Source organism: Sebastes umbrosus, chromosome 22 (genome assembly GCF_015220745.1).
Source record: "Sebastes umbrosus isolate fSebUmb1 chromosome 22, fSebUmb1.pri, whole genome shotgun sequence".
NCBI lineage: Eukaryota > Metazoa > Chordata > Actinopteri > Perciformes > Sebastidae > Sebastes > Sebastes umbrosus.
This window is the reverse complement of record NC_051290.1, coordinates 508,969-527,956: the sequence shown is the minus strand read 5'-3', so window position 1 is coordinate 527,956 and position 18,988 is coordinate 508,969. Positions and strand designations below refer to the sequence as shown.

The 18,988-nt window shown below is 39.0% G+C and overlaps 2 protein-coding genes across 2 annotated transcripts; both read right to left on the bottom strand.

The window, feature by feature from the left end:
* Positions 1 to 811: 811 nt before the first annotated feature.
* On the bottom strand, positions 812 to 1,745 carry LOC119481790 (ceramide-1-phosphate transfer protein-like). The gene is made up of 3 exons (XM_037759024.1): positions 1,542 to 1,745; positions 1,273 to 1,469; positions 812 to 1,174 (listed from the first exon to the last, which is right to left on the bottom strand). The coding sequence occupies exons 1-3, from the start codon at positions 1,707 to 1,709 to the stop codon at positions 946 to 948; spliced, it is 594 nt and encodes a 197-aa protein (XP_037614952.1). The 5' UTR covers positions 1,710 to 1,745; the 3' UTR covers positions 812 to 945.
* A 3,069-nt stretch (positions 1,746 to 4,814) lies between these two features.
* LOC119481746 (F-box only protein 41-like) lies at positions 4,815 to 18,402 on the bottom strand. The gene is made up of 17 exons (XM_037758927.1): positions 18,218 to 18,402; positions 15,898 to 16,062; positions 14,321 to 14,863; positions 14,124 to 14,203; positions 12,990 to 13,062; positions 12,246 to 12,479; positions 11,101 to 11,165; positions 10,845 to 10,979; positions 9,799 to 9,992; positions 9,464 to 9,690; positions 9,018 to 9,133; positions 8,361 to 8,513; positions 7,683 to 7,778; positions 7,470 to 7,588; positions 7,217 to 7,375; positions 7,013 to 7,128; positions 4,815 to 5,689 (listed from the first exon to the last, which is right to left on the bottom strand). The coding sequence occupies exons 2-17, from the start codon at positions 16,051 to 16,053 to the stop codon at positions 5,627 to 5,629; spliced, it is 2,529 nt and encodes an 842-aa protein (XP_037614855.1). The 5' UTR covers positions 16,054 to 16,062; positions 18,218 to 18,402; the 3' UTR covers positions 4,815 to 5,626.
* Positions 18,403 to 18,988: the final 586 nt, after the last annotated feature.

Genomic DNA, 18,988 nt, shown 5'->3' with positions numbered 1-18,988 from the left:
ATTTAAAAAGCCCGACGCTTTGATGGAAAAATCAAACAATTAACAACTTAGATGATTATTTGTTTTAGCGGTCGTTCTCTGGTTCATACATCGTTGTAAATATAAAAGATTATCCACGGATAAATCATCTGTTTCAGTTCATTAGTACGATGATAACGAGTTAAAGAAAAAAGAAAACAAGACTGATGTTACAGCTTTTTATACTTTGTTCGTAGTACAGTCGTGTTGTACTTCATGATGTGTTCACTGCTTCCAGTTCTCTTGTCTTTCCTACATTTTTACTTCTTGCAGCGTTGATAAAATTAGTCTTTATTCTGTTACCGTAAATCCATGTGTTTTTAATGTTGCATTCAGGGCACGTTGGGAAATGGGATGTTTCCTCAATCTGAGCGGTTTAAATTGAAGTAATCAGCCGTTAATCTCTGTATAATAATTCCTGATATCCCACGTGGTCCTGAATGCAGCATATGGTGCCTTAAAGTGCATGTTTTCCTCAACAGATATTATTCAACTATTAACCGCAAATATCCTGGTTTTACACTTTTACTTCTGCAGCAAAGTAAAGAGCTCAGATACTACTACTACTACTACTACTACTACTACTACTACAGTGTACTTCACTGTGATGCTACATCCTGTATGTGTGAGCAAAATAAACTTCATTCTGTGTAAAAAATATCTCCCTTTTCTTTTCATGCTACTTTCTACTTTTACTCCACAACACGTATCGGACCGCTTTAATTACTTTAAAAACTAAGATTTTATTTTCTACAGTGTAGAATAAATACTTTTACTGTGAAAGAGTATTTTTTACAGTGTGGTATTAGTACTTTTACTGTAAAAGAATATTTTTTATAGTGTGGTATTAGTACTTTTACTGTAACAGAGTATTTTTCAGAGTATTTTTCTGTTTGTACGTACAGTCAGGGTGTCGCCGTGCTGCGTTCAGGGCAGCTCCAGCATGTCGTGTTCGGTCAGGATTCGCTGAGTTTGTGTGTGCACGAGCGTCAGGGCGTGGATGATGGCGTGCAGGACGGGCTTGGCCTCCCGCTGGCTCTGCACACAAACCAGCTGCAGGAAGTACTGTCTGCCCGGGAGGGCGAGGAAGACGAACTCCGCCGCCTGGCGGAGCACCCAGCGGTGGTGGGGCGCCAACGCCACCTTGTAGGCGTCCCTGAGGGAATAGGACGCAAAGCAGATGTCTGTTAGCGTTAGCCTCAGTCTGTAGTTAGCGTTAGCGTCAGTCTGTTAGCGAAGTGGTGAGGTCGTTACCTGCTCAGCTCTCCAGGTGTTTTGTATTGTCCGTCGGCGTCCGGTCCTTCAGCCAAACCCTCCAACAGAAGCTTCAACCACAGCAGAGATCGATGCAGCCGCAGCAGCGTCCTGCAGCCCGAATCTGTACGGCGGGAGAAGTCGACCACGCCTTCTCTTAGCTCCGCCCCCACCATGAGTCTGACTGAACGAAACCCCTCAAGAGACAAAACAAAGACAATCAGCTGACGACTTCATATAATCCGGCTGTGTGGTTTAACAACACTCACCTCGTTCTTTAGTCCAAACGACGCTGCGGTTTGTAGTCCGGAGCTGTCAGGCGGACCACGTTTCCCATGAGCCTCTCTGCTGTGTTTGAGTGACAGCTCTCGTATCAGTACGACCTTTTCCCTCACCTTCTGAGAAAAGAAACCGACCATCGTCCCGAGAGACTCCATGAAACTGAAAGAGAGATTTTATCTGTGAACCGGCAAATCGGTGTGTGTCCGTGTTCCTGTATTTCTACCGTTGTGAGGACCGAGTCCTCAGACTGTGATTATAGACCCCTTCGCTGTTAGTAACCGTGATGAGGCATTTAGTGGGACAGCTGGCTGGCTAACGTTATACAGCTAGCTAGATTGTCTGTCTGCATGGTGGAATTAGCGAGCTAAGCGAGCTAAGTAGCTGGCCGTCCGACCAGCGGGCTGGTGGCCAACGGCAGCGCTGTGAAGATAAATCGAGGGCGTATAAATCTGTGGATGTCTATAGTTAACTATCCTTCAGTAAAGTCAGTCAGAAAGAGAGTCGGACAATATCAGAGAAGCGTTTCAGAGATGGAGAGAAAGGGTTGCTGATAGTTTAGCCTCCAGCTCACACCGTGATGACATCATCATGACGTCGACACTAAAAGGGTCCATAGTGAGTTTCAGCTCGTTGTTTATCTGTCCGGCCCACGACTTTACTGCTCTGTTTAACTCTCACTGCTCTACTGAACTGTGTATCAGCGTGCTTTTCAGAGAAAAAGCTGTAAAAAGTCACATTACTATCTGAAAGCTGAGGAGTTTACACCCACTGGAAAGGTGAGCTATCTTTGTTATATGACTTGTTATCACAGGTTTCTAGAAAATTAGAGGAATGGAGTGCAAATATGGAAGAAGCAGATTTGGAAATTACATGTTAGAAGGCTCAGACTCAATAAATACAAAATGTACAAACTTATTTTACTGAAGAAGTTCCCTTTGGAGCTAAAGTTTTAATGAAAATGTACCCAGATGTATGTTTCATTATGTTGTTGTTTCTGCAATCGTTACTTTTTGACTTTGAACTAATTTATGGAGTCACACTTTTTAACTTTATGGACATTATGCACAACAACTGTTTTCTTTTTCCCCTTTAAGAGTGAGCTTTAAACGAGCCGGTAGCTGGTGGATCTTCATCTGAGTGAATGAGTGTATTTAATAACACTTTATAATAACAATCATTTATAAATGGTAAATCAATAGTCGATTAAACATAGTCAATAGTTATTTCACTGTTAACAATGAAATTATAATTAATAATGTTCACTAATTAGTAGTAATGCTATAATTTCTGTTATTTTATCATTAATTTGTGTAATATGAAATACGTAGCGTATAAATTATATATTGTATCATAGCTGATAAGTTAACAATTACATTCTGATTACATTAGTAAACTATTAATAACAGTTTATTGTTGCACATATTATAACATTTTATAAACTATATTAAGTATTTGTTGATTATTACCAAATGATTTGTAAAGTTAATATTAGATAGATGGACCAGAAACCAATTATTAACCATTAACAAAGTATTAACTATTTATCTAAATAATGTTTATGGATGCTTTACAACGTATTTATTAACTATTTAACAATTTATTATAATCATCAGTTGTAACTTTATAATAGCCATCCAAATATATGTTTTACAAACCAGTTATTAACCATTAACAAAGTGTTATAAATATCTATATGTAATGTTTATACATGTTTTACAAATAATATCTTAATCATTAACAATTACTTATATATAGTATATAAAATGTTAGAATTTGAGCAACAATAAACTGTTAAATGTTTTTTTTTTATTATAGCATTAGTAATGATTAGTAAACATTATTTATTATCATTTCATTGTTTAACAGTAGAATAACTATTAACTAAGTTTAATTAACTATTAAATTTACCATTTAGAAATGAAGGTTATTATAAACCGTGTATTTCTTAAAAATGTCTAATCTCTTAAAAAATTTTCCTTTAAAAATAAAAAATGTGTGTACTTGAGGAGCTGATCCCAGCTCTGCAGGTACGGCTCCAGCAGGACGTCATCGGCGTCCGCCAGGCTAGACTTTAAATACCGCAGCAGACGCCACGCCTGAAACGATTGACCAGGACACTCCTGGATGAGGGGCGGGGCCTCCTCAGCGACCAATGGAGGCTCAGGCTGAAAGAAAAAAAAATTACGAAAAGTTTGAACTGTATATTTAGCTAGTTGGTTGCAATCTGCAATTTAATACAAAATATTCAAAGTTATAGAGAATGTCTTACCGTTTGGTGGTAATAAATCAAACATGGCTGCCAGGCGCTGCCACAGTCTCTGACTCCACTCTGAGCTGACGAGACACAAACAAAACTCTGGTTACCAACAAAGAAAAAAACAAAAATTATTTTTTTATACATATTGTCATGGTCCCAAATGCCCAATATTTATTAGTGTCAGTTTCTTTATAATAATATTAGTATTTAATAACATTCATAATTAATTTTGCATCCTGGGTTTAGCGCTGCCCAAGATGATTATGATCGGTTTAAAGAAATACAAATACTAAGGTGACAAACCAGCTTGGTCAAACATAACAAAGCCTCCCGGACGAGCCCCCTTTTGTCACAAACTGGCTCAGGGAATGTGATAAAACGGGAGTATTATTAGTTAATACAGTACGATATTTACGACTATTAATATTAAATATAAGTATTAATTATATTGAGCATTAAAGTACTCAACTAAAGTACAAGTACTTCAAAATTGTACAGTTACTTTCCACCACTGTGAAATAAAAAAAACTCAGAATAACTTAATTGAGGTAGAGCCAACATGGCCGACATTCAGTGACACTCGACAGTGACGGAGGAAACTCACGAAGCCAGGAGGAGCTGATGAAGAGGAGCAGAGCCAACATGGCCGACAGCAGCAGGTAGTGAAGCAGCGTTGGCCGTCTGAGGAAAACCATGGTAACCACAAAACACACACACACCGACCAAAAATAAACACTTTCCCTTCGACTCTACAGTTAAAACACACACATTATTTACAAGCCGTCGCTTGTCATCACATCTCTCTCTCTCTCTCTCTCTCTCTCTCTCTCTCTCTCGTTGGGGTTAAAGGTCGTTCACTCACTCCTATAGGTACAGGAAGTATTAAACACTCGGGATGACCTTCGCACTTGACCGTAGTCCTGATTATCTCTCCCTGTTTTATCACACACGGTTCAAGTGTCGTACAATCAGTCAGCAGGTTGTTCATTAATGACACAAAAAGTCTCCAAGAAAATGATTTATTGATGATAAAATGACACGTAGCTCCTTTAAGTCGTATAAAGACACCTGATGGATTCACTTTTTCATCAACAACTCCAACACTTCTGATTGATTGATTGATTGATGTCTTTGGTGCATGAGTCGGTGTGCAAATATATTTGTGCGTACATGTGCTTGTGCTTGTTTTTAGTGTAAAGCTAAATAAGAAGGTTTTAATTGAATCTTAAGGTAAGCATAAAGGTGTTCTATGACTTCAGTACAAGAGTTATGGCTTTTTAAATTGCTAATACTGTTGGCTGGATCTTCATCTTAACACTTGAAGGGTAGCCAAGTAAAAGTAAAGCTAGGATTAAGGGTTTATTAATGGAGAACAGGCGAAGTGAAGCTGTGATGGGAAGCTTTGTTAAAGAGTTTAAGGTTAAACTTTATTTGGATCAGGTTTAGTCAAAAATAGAGTAAGAAAAGAAGAGTTTGTTTTTACAGTATTGTTTAACATAATTAAGGTAAAGGTTTGTGTTAAGGGGATATTAAGGGTTACAGGATAAAGGGTTTTCTATATACAGTGCAAAAAGAAGACTTAACTGTGGTAGAAAAACAAGTTAATTTAAGTGAAATGAAGTTTGTGTAAAGGGTTAAGTTAAGGTTCATCACTTATTCAAAGGGCAGTTAGAGTTAGGTGTCAGTACAGTACAGTACTCAAGTAAATGTACTTAGTTACATTCCACCACTGGGAATACGTCACACAAGCTAATACTGTTGGGATAGTCGGGATGGACCGTTGGCTTCAGGGTTAAGGGTAGATTTAGGTTGAGGTCAGCAGAGTCCTTCAGCTTTAATCTGCAAGACGTCACACAGTCCAGGACGCTTCTGGAGAACCTGAGAGACAAAAAACACACACACACAAACACACTGTTAGTAAACCAGTCATAATAATATTACTACTATTACTACTACTACTACTACTAATAATAATAATAATAATAATAATAATTCATACTGGTAGTCTGAGTTTAAGTTGTCCTCCATATTTTAAAGTCTTAACTTAACATTTAATCATCCATGTTTGTAGTCACACCGTAGGGAACGAGACACTGTAGGGAACAAGACATCGTAGGGAACGAGAAAGTGCCGGTGTTACACCGTAGGGAACGAGAAACTGTAGGGAACAGGACACCGTAGGGAACGAGACACCGCAGGGAACGAGACACCGCAGGGAACGGTACACCGTAGGGAACAGGACACCGTAGGGAACGAGACACTGTAGGGAACGAGACACCGTAGGGAACAAGAAACCGTAGGGAACCAGACACCGTAGGGAACGAGAGAGTGCCAGTGTTACACCGTAGGGAACAAGAAACCGTAGGGAACAAGAAACCGTAGGGAACGAGACACCGTAGGGAACGAGACATCGTAGGGAACGAGACATCGTAGGGAACCAGACACCGTAGGGAACGAGACATCGTAGGGAACAAGACACCGTAGGGAACGAGACACTGTAGGGAACGAGACACCGTAGGGAACAAGAAACCGTAGGGAACGAGAAACTGTAGGGAACAGGACACCGTAGGGAACGAGACACCGCAGGGAACGAGACACCGTAGGGAACAGGACACCGTAGGGAACGAGACACCGCAGAGAACGAGACACCGTAGGGAACAGGACACCGTAGGGAACGAGACACCGCAGGGAACGGTACACCGTAGGGAACAGGACACCGTAGGGAATGAGACACTGTAGGGAATGAGACACCGTAGGGAACAAGAAACCGTAGGGAACCAGACACCGTAGGGAACGAGAGAGTGCCAGTGTTACACCGTAGGGAACAAGAAACCGTAGGGAACAAGACACCATAGGGAACGAGACATCGTAGGGAACGAGACATCGTAGGGAACGAGACATCGTAGGGAACCAGACACCGTAGGGAACGAGACATCGTAAGGAACAAGACACCGTAGGGAACGAGACATCGTAGGGAACAAGACACCGTAGGGATTGAGAGAGTGTCGGTGTTACACCGTAGGGAACGTTGCTATGGTTACCTGCAGTTTAATGTACCTTGATCTCTGAGTAAGAACGGTGGTCAACCTGTTGACCTGAACTATGATGGGGACGAGGTGTCCACATGACTGGTTTTAACCGGCCAATCAGAGAGCAGGATCTAACTTGTTTTTATTGTTTTCTTTTATTTTATTTACTCACCTTCAGCGTGTTGAGAATTTCACCAAACAGATGTTGAGCTTCCTGAGAGTCCGGCTCCTCAAAGTAATCCGAAGCAGCGACCTCGACCATGATGGATCTGATGTTATCACACATACCTGCAGAGACACGTTTAGATATATATATATATATATATATTAATAATAATAATAAGTGTGTGTTCAGAGGACGGCTGCTGTGTCTCACTGTGGAGGTGCAGGATGGCCTGACCGCTGACGGGCGTGTGAGTCAGGATCAGCGTCTCCAGACTCTTCAGTCCGGCTCTACACAGCTCTGTCGCCGCCTGCAGGCCGAGGTCGGTAATACGCTCCAACTCCAACACCTGCAGGTGAGCACAGGTACGCACTGCACACACACACACACACACACACACACACACACATTCAACTTATTATATATTTGCACCAAAAGGTCTAAAAACAACTTATTTTCCACTCACCCAAAGCGACCAATCCCTGAGTCCCACAGCCGGCCCCGCCCACACTGAGCGAGCGGAGGTGCGGCCAGCATCGACCAATCGTCTGCAGGCAGCGGTTTCCAAAGCGAGTGGGTTGTTGGCTGAAGGAGAGAAAGACGGAGATGGACGAGTATAAAGGTGATAGTTGTGTTTTAAAATTCAACCTGGACGAACTCTTCACGTGTCTCTACTGACCAGGGGTCAGCCGGCGCCACCTGCAGGCTGCTGATGTTCCTGCAGCCTGCACCCAGGGCCCAGAGAACCTCATGACCGAGAGGATCTGATGAGCTCCTGCAGACAGACAGGTAAAGAGACAGGTAAACAGACAGACAGGTAAACAGATAGACAGGTAAACAGACAGGTAAACAAACAGACAGGTAGACAGTCAGACAGGTAAACAGACAGGTAAATAGACAGACAGGTAAACAGACAGAAAGGTAAGCAGACAGACAGGTAAACAGACAGACAGGTAAACAGTCAGGTAAACAAACAGGTAAACAGTCGAACAGGTAAGCAGACAGACAAGTAGACAGTCAGACAGGTAAACAGACAGACAGGTAGACAGACAGACAAGTAGACAGACAGACAGGTAAACAGACATGTGAACAGACAGGTAGACAGTCAGATAGGTAGACAGACAGACAGGTAGACAGACAGACAGGTGAACAGTCAGACAGGTAGACAGACAGACAGGTAGACAGACAGACAGGTGAACAGTCAGACAGGTAGACAGACAGACAGGTAAACAGACATGTGAACAGACAGGTAGACAGTCAGATAGGTAGACAGACAGACAGGTAGACAGACAGACAGGTAAACAGTCAGACAGGTAAACAGATAGATAGGAAGACAGTCAGACAGGTAGACAGTCACCTGTATGTGAGTGTCTGCAGGTTCCTGCTGTAGCAGCTGGCGAGCCACAGCGTCCTGTCGGTGAGGATGTGAGGACACTGAGAGACAGACAGGTGGAGCAGACTCCCCCCCGCTGACCTCAGCAGGGCCTCCACCCCCGGCTCCACGCTGCCTCTGAGACAGAAGACACACCCAGGTCAACTACACTACCCACAATGCACCCTGTTCAGTCACGCTTCCAGCTACATTCTCATGTCCTCCTGTTATCTCTTCTGTTCCGTTTCGACCAATCAGACGACAGCTGGACTCAAATTAGATGCTGTTACCACGGCAACGTCAACCTTTTTCACTTTAACAAAAGATAAGAAAGTCTTTAACATTTTTAACTCCTGAGCGTTAATCCCTAAGAGCTGTGTGTGTGTGAGAGAGCTTGTATTGCTGTCTTTGTGAGGACCGGTTTCAGTTTTAAACCTTCGTTGTGAGGACATTTTGGCCCGGTCCTCGCCACTACCGCGGACTGCTTGAAGGTTTTAAGGTTCCGGTTAGAACGCGGTTTGGGTGAGGGTGACGGTGAGGATTGGGGGTCTGGCATTTATGGTTAAGGTTCGGGTTTGGGAATGCATTATGTGAAAAGGGGGACCTCACATGTATAGACAGACAAACATGTGTGTGTGTTACCGTGTGTTGTCGTGGTAATCCTCCCGCGGCTCGTCGGCTCGTCTGCTTCGAGGCTTCAGGTTGTTCAGAACCACGGACTGAGTCTGAGTACACCACTGAGACAGAGTGGTCAGGAACTACAAACAAAGAAACACACTCAATGTGGATTCATCCGCCGCTGAAAATAGTCCCTAAATCAACGTACTATTTCCTCTCGTCTGTTTCATAAAAGCTGTTTTAGGAAAGTTCTGAACTTTGAACTTGAAAAACAAAATTAAACTAGATATTTGTAAAGTAACACATGGTCCTAATGCAAGAAGTACTGGTACCCACAAATTCATTCTTATGTGTCTTAATTTGGAGTGGAATTAGTGAGCTAAGCTGGCTAAGTGGTAGGGTCTATATGTAACAGTTTGATGACGATAACATTTCCGATGACATGATGAAGATGAAGACGGCTCCTCTACCTCGTCCGAGACTCTGGCGTTCTCCAGCCGGAGGCGAGTCCAAACCGCCGGGTGCCTGGCGACAAACCGCCAATCGGAGCAGACCTCGGCCGCGCGCAGCAGGGAGCGCACGTCCAAATACGGAAACACGCAGAAAAGCCCCGCCCTCAGCCTCAAGGTGTCCGCCCCCAGCTGTCTGTCGCCGTGACGACGGGAGGGCTTGGAGCGGAGGGAGGAGGAGGGGGCTTCTGCAGGAAACGGAAGAGAGAAAAGAAAATCCTGGCTTTTATTGTGAAGAAGCCACAGGAAGTGTTCGCAACAACCAGCCAGAACGAAGAAGAAGAAGAACGGTTTACCTGAACCAGGTGTGTGCGTCCTGGCGAAGACAAGTCTCCTCATCTCAGCGCTGCTCCAGAATCCCTCCTCCTCTGCTTCTTCTTCATCCTCTTCTTCTTCTTCATCTTCCTCCTCCTCCTCCTCCTCTTCTTCAGTGCTGTAGTGGCGACGGTGTCTTTCGCTCCACGTTCTCCCACTTCCTCCCTCCCCGACCCTGGAAACACAGGAGAACAATAATATTAATAATAATGATATAATAATAGAAAAATAAATAGAAAAATAAAAACTATAACAAAATAGAACTAAAATAAATCAAAATAATAATAAATCAAAAATAATATATAAATAAACAATAATAATAATAAAATAGAAAAAAATAGAAAGTATAATACAATACAAATTCTAACAAATTAAGATAAAAAATACATAGAATCATAATAATCTAAATTTTAATAAATTGAAATAAAAAATACATTAAAAATAAATAAATAAGCAATAATAATAATAAAAATAAAATATAAAAATAATAACTATAATGGAATAAAATTAATTTAAATAATAATTATATTAAAATAATAAATACATTAACAACAGCAGCAATAATAATATAAATTAATAGAAAAATAAAAATAAGATAAATAAAAATAAAAATACATAAAAGAATAATAAACAATTATAATAATAATAAAATAGAAAAATTAAAACTACAATAAAATTATAAAAGATTTAAAATACAAAATACATTGAAAATACTAACTAAATAAATAAACAATAATAATAATAAAAAAGAGAAATAAGTAGAAAAATTAAAACTATAATCAAACAAAATTATAATAAATTATTTTACTTTAATTATTAATTATTATTATTATACATTAAAAAATAATATATGAAAAAAATAATAATAATACACTAATCTAACCCTGGAAACACAGGACGAGAAGAAGAAGAAGAAGAAGAAGAAGAAGAGCGTAATAACTACATTTTTATTGGACATCATGGATCAAATCCATGAATGGATGTCCTCCATTCAGTGTAAATATTCACCAGCAGGTCTCTAACGTACCACAGTCCGTCTGTCCTCCCGTCTCGCCGAGTCCAGGGTGAAGCGTAGTGATGGGAGTGAGGGAGGCCCAGCCCCCCCTCGCCGTCCCAGCCCCCTGAACCCAGAGACAAGGTCCTCATCTGACCAGTCAGTCCACTGGGGGACAGAGAGAGGACGCATCAGAGAGTAGCTTCAGCTGTTTGAAACCATAAAATATAACAAATACAATATAATAAATGTGCAATAACCAGCTGATGCTTGTGATGCGTTCAGGTACCTGTAGGGATGGTGGCTGTACAGCTGCTCTCCCAGTCTGTAGGAGCCCGAGACGCTGTAACTCCTCTGGAGGACGACCGACAACAACGAGGACGAGAGAGTAGAGTTTATGTCAGTTTAGACAATCACATTTATTTCACATCACAAACATTTTCTGAATCCTATCATCAGGTTTTTATTAAATCATGCTTTTTATTGTTTCCTTAAGAAAGTCACTACAATAACGTAAGTCAGTCGTCAACAAGGGAGACGGAAAAAAATAATAATAATTATAATAAAATAGAAAAATAAAAACTATAATAAAATAAAAATTATAATAAATGAAAATAAAAATTAATTTAATAACAATAGTGAGAAGAAGAAAAAATAAGCAAATAAATAGAAAAATAAGAACTATAATAGAATAGAAATTATAATAAATTAAAATACGAAATAAATACGAAATAATTATAATAAAATAGAAAAATAAAATAACAACTATAATAAAATAAAGATGAATTTACATAAAAAATACTTTCAAAATAATAAATAACAATAATATTAATAATAATAATAAAATAATAGAAAAATACAAATAACAAATATAATAAATAAAAATAAAATACATACAAAATAATAAATAAAGAATTATAATAAAATAGAAAAATAAAAATAAAAAATACAATAAAATTATAATAAAAAATACATTGCAAAATACTAACTAACTAAATAAACAATAATAATAATAATAATAATAATAATAATAATAATAATAAAATAGACAAAAACTACAATAAAATAAAATTCTAATAAATCATAATACATACAAATAATATATGAATAAACAAGAATGATAATAAAATAGAACAAATAAAAAGTATAATAAATTAAAATGAAAAAATACATAAAATAATAATGATAATAATAAATTATAAAATAAAAAATAAATGAATAAAATAAATTCACACAGCAGATTCTCATCTCATCAGTTTTTAGACCTCGCAGAGATTTGAATTTAGTTATGGTTGGACAAAATACATCTGCAGCTTGCATGTTCTCATTTGATCAGTTAGTTGTACACAAATATTTATCCTTCATTTGTTTTTATTAATTAATGCAAACATTTCTTTATATTAATATTATACAGAACATTTGAGTTTTTCTCACCCGGTTGCCGATGGGCCCCTCCTGCATCTTGTCTGCGATGATGTCATCGGCGCTGCCGTCCAGACTGCGTCCCCCTCGGCCCGCTACAGGTGTGTATCCCTCGGTGAGTGTGTACGCGTTGACGTCGTCGTCGTCATGGTGATGTGTGTAGTGGTTGTGATGTGTGTGTGAGCGCAGCAGCAGTAACTGTCTCTCAGCTCGGTCAGCTCGATCCAACAACGTCTCGATGAACACCTGAAACAAATTAATAATAATAATAATAATAATAATAATAATAATAATAATAATAATAATACAATAAAATAAAAATAAATTAATATATTGTATAAAATAAATATTATAATAAATTAAATTGTTTAATTTATGAATACAAATAAATGAATAAATAATAATATTTTATAATAATAATAAATCAATTAATAAAATATATTCCCACACCAGATTCCCAGCACCTACTCATATCCCCAAAAGAGTAAATAAAACAAAATATAAAAATATAAAAATAAAATGAATATAATTAAATAAAATATTAAAACAAAATTAATTAACAACAAAACTGTTCAGGAGATAATATTATATATATTGTTTATCCACTTCAACTACAAAACCTGCGCACAATATCTCCTAGAGTCGAGTTGCATCTCCAGATGAGGCCGAACAAAATGTGTGTTTCTTAATAAAATTCCTCAGAAACCAAATAATCCCTTCAGCGGAGGCGACGACAGAAGATCTTTGGCGTCTCACCTGCAGTCTGGATTTGGCCTCGGCCTCTTTCTCTGCAGTCTCCCTCAGAAAACACTCGACGTCCACCATCTCCCTGAAACACACAAAATACAGCCTCAGAAATAGGATTTAATGCGAGGCTTAATATCTATACGAGTATCGTTGCTTCGTCGACCCCCTAACAGAGCTTTAGATGTTTTAATTAAATACATTAAACACAACCATGTGTAGAGATCTGCAGACTCATGAAGCCACACACACACAACACACAACACACAACACACAACACACAACACACACCCCGAGGGCTGCTGTCGTCTTCCATTTATCACCACAGCTGAGTGTGTGTGTGTGTGTGTGTGTGTGTGCACAGTGATGCAGACTAACATGGCGTGTCCTCCGTCTCTGCATCGTGTTGTTGTACTCACTTCATTAAGAGCAGACAGAAGATCATCATATATATCAAATAAAAGATAATACACTGTCTAATATTAATGGATTTCACCGCTGTTATTATTATATTTGGGGGACAATCCCATAATGTTTTGAAGGATGTAAATAGGAAGTACGAGGTTATTCCGTTTTTTTTAGCCTATATTTGAAATTGTCTACGTTAAAGTATGCCAAATGATCTACTATCAGCTCCTGTCTGCAGTGAACTCATGGATGTAGAGAGAACTATCACTGGATTACTGTGATGCTGAAGAAAACTTAAAAACGTGATAAATCTCAGGCAGGTTCTGCAGCTATAGTCTTTGTATTCAAAGCGTCGTAGAATACATTCAGTTGCATCATTGTCTATAGGACCTTGGTTTTAATGGTGATCTTGCCTTTGAAATAAAGGTTTTATGCTAGACGAAGATAAAAAAATCTTATTTTTTTCCTTTATTGCATCTCCATTGTAATCACCATGGTGATATAGTTTAGTTTACTTTCAATTTATTCATATTCCTGAGATTCTACCCTTTCCAAAGAGACCAGAGAAGACCTAAATATACACGTTTTTAAGAGGTTAGTCTTCGAGTATCGACTCAGCTCGATTCAATCGAGGTGGTACCAGAAAAGTACCAGATACGACCCACAACGTTTACGAATGTCTAACGAACTGAACCGGACTGAAAAGCTGCAGATTCAGAGGTTCAGACGGATACTGACTGTTGTCGTTCACTCAGTTCTTTCTCTTTTCCTTCCAGATCGTTCTTTAGTCGCTCCATCATCTCCACGGCAGCAGAGACCTGACGGAGTAAAACAAAAATAAAACATCCAGAGATCATGTTAATGCAGTAAAACTACTAATTTCTTTATGTTTTTCTACGTGAATGTTGGTTTCATGTCTCAGCTGCTGCACCCACCTGTCTGGACAGGTACGTCGCCCTCTCCTCCACTTCCTGTTTCTCACTCTTCAGCCGCTCGCCGCCCCGCCTCTCCCGCTCTAGCTCCGCCTCCCTCCTCTGTAGCTCCGCCTTCAGCCGGCCCACGCGGCGGTTCACCCGCTCCTCCACCTCCGCAAACGTGCGGGCGATTTTCCGATCGAGCCCCAGCCCGAGTCTCTCCTCCAGCCCGATGCCCAGCGACAACCCGAACTCCAGGCCCAGCTGGACCCCGACCCCGACCCGGCCCAGGTTCTGCCCGGGGTACGGCTCCAGAGAGCCGGGGAGGGCCAGAGCGGTGGAGGGGTCCTCTGGATGTCCCACAGAAGACGGGAGAGCGCGATCCGAAGGGCCGAACATTTCCTTGAGCAATCGGACGGAGGCCGCCGACGAGGCCAGATCGAGGCAGGCCAGCGGCAGGGGGAGGCCAGGAGCCTCCATGCCCAGAGAGGAGCTCTGTCTCTGGGGGACAGCTTGGCCGGGGAACGGGAGCAGAGCACCAGATCTGGAGCTTCTGACCCGAGCCTGAAATGTGAGATGTAAGAGAAGTAATAACTAATAATAATATTAATAATTATTAGTTATTAAAGCCGGCTGGTCAGAGCAGCTTTTAACATTTTGCAGACATTTTTAGTTTTCAAGAAAAAATGCCAAATTTTTTTTATTTCAAAATAGATCATATTTTATCACCTTTTTATTGGTGCAAAAATAAAAACAGCAGTGACTTTACAAGTAGTACAACAATAATAAGAACAGGAGAGAAATACCCAAGAAAAGACTGCTCAGAGCTGGACATGAGTCATAACGAACCAAACCAATATTACACAACCGAAAAAAATATAAAATAATATTAATAATAATTCTAGCAATAACCTCCTAAATAAAGGAGTTATAAATAAATAAACAAACAAACAAATAAATGAATAAATAAATGAATAAATAAATAAATAAATAAATAAATAAATAAATAAATGAATAAATAAATAAATAAATAAATAAGAGTAGAAGATGAGGAGGGACCAGGCAATTTTTCACCATTTTGTTTTACTTAAGAAAACAAGGTGATGCTCACAGCTTGACTAGAGACATAACAAACCAAACAAAACAAAAGCAACATTAAAAAAAAACAAGAAAATATCTATTCATAATATTCATAATAATTTTAATAAAAACCTCCTAAATAAATAAAATAAGAATAAGAATAAGAATAATAAGAATAATGACATTAATAATAACTAGGTGGTAATAATAAAGAAGGATTTAAAAATAAATAAATAAATGAGTAGTTAGATATTTACATATAAGGTGACATTCAGAGCTTGACATGAGATATAACAAACCAAACAAACCAAACCAAAAAAAGGATATAATAATTCTAGTAATAACCTCCTAAATAAATAATAATAATATAAAATAAATAATAATAATAACTACCTACTAATAATAAGGAAGGAATTAAAATAAATGAATAAATAAATAAATGTGTAGTTAGATATTTAGAAGTGTCTGCTGTTGTAGTTTGTTTTTTTTACAGACCAAAACAACGTCGTGTGAGTTACCTGCGACAGCACCAGCAGGGTCTCGTAGGTGTGTCGGCTGACCAGGTGAGCCCGGAGCTCAGGTACCGACGAAAACCGAGACTCGTCCCCACAGCGAGGACAGAAGTAGGGCAGCTCCGAGGAAGAGGAGGAGGAGGAGGAGGAGGAGGAAGACATGCTGCAGACCTGGAAGATAAAACAGGAAACGCTGCAGTAGAGAACTGACGGAACGCACTAAAACACACAATCCTGAGGAATGAATGAGTGAAATCTGGGTCAGTGTGTGTGTGTGTGTGTGTGTGTGTGTGTGTGTGTGTGTGTGTGTGTGATGTATAATTGATTTAGTGGAGATGAAGGTTTAATGAGTGAGATCTGAACATTAAAGCCGCTAAGTGTGTTTATAATCGGAGTCCCACTAGACGGATGATGAGCCGGTCGTGCCGATACGTGTTTGATTATAACACGCCTGTCAGACGTGACGTTAGTAGGTCATACGTGTGTGTTTGAGGCTAATCGCCAAGTGAAGCGTCCGACTGCGTCCTCCGGTCAACCCCGGGCATCCGGAGGAATTCTGATTCTGGATGGATGAGCAGGAAGAAAGAGATGTCTGGGCGTGGACTCGCTCTTTAATCTCTGTGTTTGGAACTAGAGATGATCACAAGATCAACAAAACAACGCCGGCCTTTGTTTACGGCGTTTACCACCAGTACCAACAAATAGTTCGGGACGTAGTTCGCAGAACTACAAACTGTTTCTACTCTTTCTTTTGTTTGTTTTTTAACGGATTAAATGAGATATAACACGTTATCAGTGACGTTTAGAAGAGCTTGGAGGTTGTTTTTGTCTCAGTCAGACAGAGGCCATGCTAGCAGTTTCCCTCTGTTTCCAGTCTTTGTGCTAAGCTAAGCTAGCCGGCTGCTTGGCTGTAGCTTCACAACTGGATCTCATGGAAAGACGTATAAATAACACGTTTCTGCATCTCTTGATGACACATTTTAGGCTTTTCGCGTGTCATTTAACGCCACGTCGTTACCGTGAAACAGTCACGTTTATGTTAAAACAACAAAACCACTTAGTTAGGTTTAGGAAAAACATCGTGGTTAGGTTTAAAATAAGTATGTAAACTAAATGAAATACGTACGGAAACAAAGAAACGTAACTACGGAAAACATGTTAATGTGTTGGATCTTGAGGTCTCGGCTACTTTAAGCAAATCAGGGGGCGTCCGACGCGACTCGCTGCCTCTGGAAACTCCCGAGAAACATTTAAACTAACCGTTATCGATCTAAAATAAAGACAGATTCATCAACATGGATTATTTCTCTGTAGTCTGTCGCTCAGAGTTAGTGACGTAGAATGAAACAGGACTTTCAACCAGCAGCCCGCTGCTCGTGGCCATCTTGGTTGCAAATGGAACCAACATGGCAGCTCGTTTGGAAAATTTCTTATCACGAAAATAGTTCTATTTCTAAAATCTAGATAAGACAGATTCATCAACATGGATTATTGCTACACAAAATGTTTTCAGAAACACATTTCGGTGAACTATTTTATAAGAGAAGGAAGTTTCCTAACGAACCGCCATGTTGGTTCCGGTTTCAAGGCTTCAAAGCCGAGGATCAGCAGCCCACGAGGGGAAGCGTTCGTCCAATCAGGTGTCTAGTGGCGGCACATCGAGCGTCCGAAGCTGGGAAGCGAGGCGATAAAAAAAACGCCACTGTGGACACAAACTATTACAGATTACGGCGTCATCCCTACGCCGTTTGGTGCAACCGGGCAGAGAGTGGCGTCGATGTGAACATTTAAATATGTTCCTTTAACCGTCGTGGTGTCAGATCAAAGCTATGATGTCACGATAAAGTGTCTTTATTCACATTTATCCCGTCAATGACTACACATATTTCTATAATTAGGCTAATATTTCCTCTGTTTAGTGATTTCAAAGAGACAACTAAACATTTATTCAATTTACTGACAAACATCGGCTAAAAATAAATAAATGACTCGATAAATAAATAATTTATTTTTAAATGTGTGTAGTAATTTATGTATTTATGCATTTATTTATTTAGCTTTGTATGAATTCCCTTATTTATTTACTCTTCTGCTTTATTTTCCCTTTATTTATTTATGTATTATTTTTATTTCTTTATTTTGCATTTATTTGTATTCATTTATTCATGCATTTATTTATTTTATTTATTTTGCATTTTTGCCTTTCTGTAAATTATTCACATCAAACCAACAGAGTTAATTAATTAATTAAATGAGTGTTAACTGGATTATTTATGTGAGAGTTAATGAATAATAGTAATATTGTAGTAAATAACTTGAGTCTCACCTGATCAGTCGGTGATGTGTCGGTGCTTCATCTGCAGACCATAATAATAATCCGTTGCCATGGTTTCATCTGATGAATTGATTCCGTCCTCGAGCTGCGGATCGATCAGTGGATCGATCAGTCCTCCGGATCTGAACCGGATCTGAACCGGACCCGGTGCAGCGACGGTCTGTGTGTGTGTGTGTGTGTGTGTGTGTGTGTGTGTGTGTGTGCAGCCACCGCGTGCTGTTGGTGACGTAGGCTGGAAGCCGCGTGACGTGTCGGTCCTGATGTGGAGGAGGAAGAGGAAGAGGAGGTTTCACTTTGGTTAAAGTACTAATTAGATTTAGCATCAAAATGTACCAAAAGAACTCTTTATTATATTATATTATGTTATATTATATTATATTATGCTTTATTATATTATATTATATTATGTTATATTTATTTTTTTGTTTGTATCTTACTTGTTATACTTGCAAGGGATTGTTTATATTTGTATATTGTATATTGGTAGATTTTCAATTATTTTATTCTTATTTTATTTCATTCTAACGTTTTAATTATTCTATTGTTATTTTTTACTGCTTATTTGCACTAAACGAACTGAAGCAAATTCCTACTGTATATATATACCTGATACACCTGTACAATACATAAAGATTCTGATTCTGATAATAATAATAATAATAATAACAATAATAATAACAACAGTAATAATAATAATAACAACAACAATTATAATAACAGTAATAATAACAATAACAATAATAATTATAATAATAATAATAA

Bases quoted from the DNA above. Each gene is read 5' to 3' on its own strand.
- LOC119481790 (XM_037759024.1), bottom strand. From the start codon at position 1,709: ATGGAGTCTCTCGGGACGATGGTCGGTTTCTTTTCTCAGAAGGTGAGG. The intron at 1,470-1,541 runs GTGAGTGTTGTT...TTGTCTCTTGAG, and splicing joins CGTTTGGACTAAAGAACGAG to GGGTTTCGTTCAGTCAGACT. The intron at 1,175-1,272 runs GTAACGACCTCA...CTATTCCCTCAG, and splicing joins ACACCTGGAGAGCTGAGCAG to GGACGCCTACAAGGTGGCGT.
- LOC119481746 (XM_037758927.1), bottom strand. From the start codon at position 16,053: ATGTCTTCCTCCTCCTCCTCCTCCTCCTCCTCTTCCTCGGAGCTGCCC. The intron at 12,480-12,989 runs GTGAGACGCCAA...AATTTGTTTCAG, and splicing joins AGGCCAAATCCAGACTGCAG to GTGTTCATCGAGACGTTGTT. The intron at 5,690-7,012 runs GTGAGTAAATAA...TTTGTCTCTCAG, and splicing joins AAATTCTCAACACGCTGAAG to GTTCTCCAGAAGCGTCCTGG.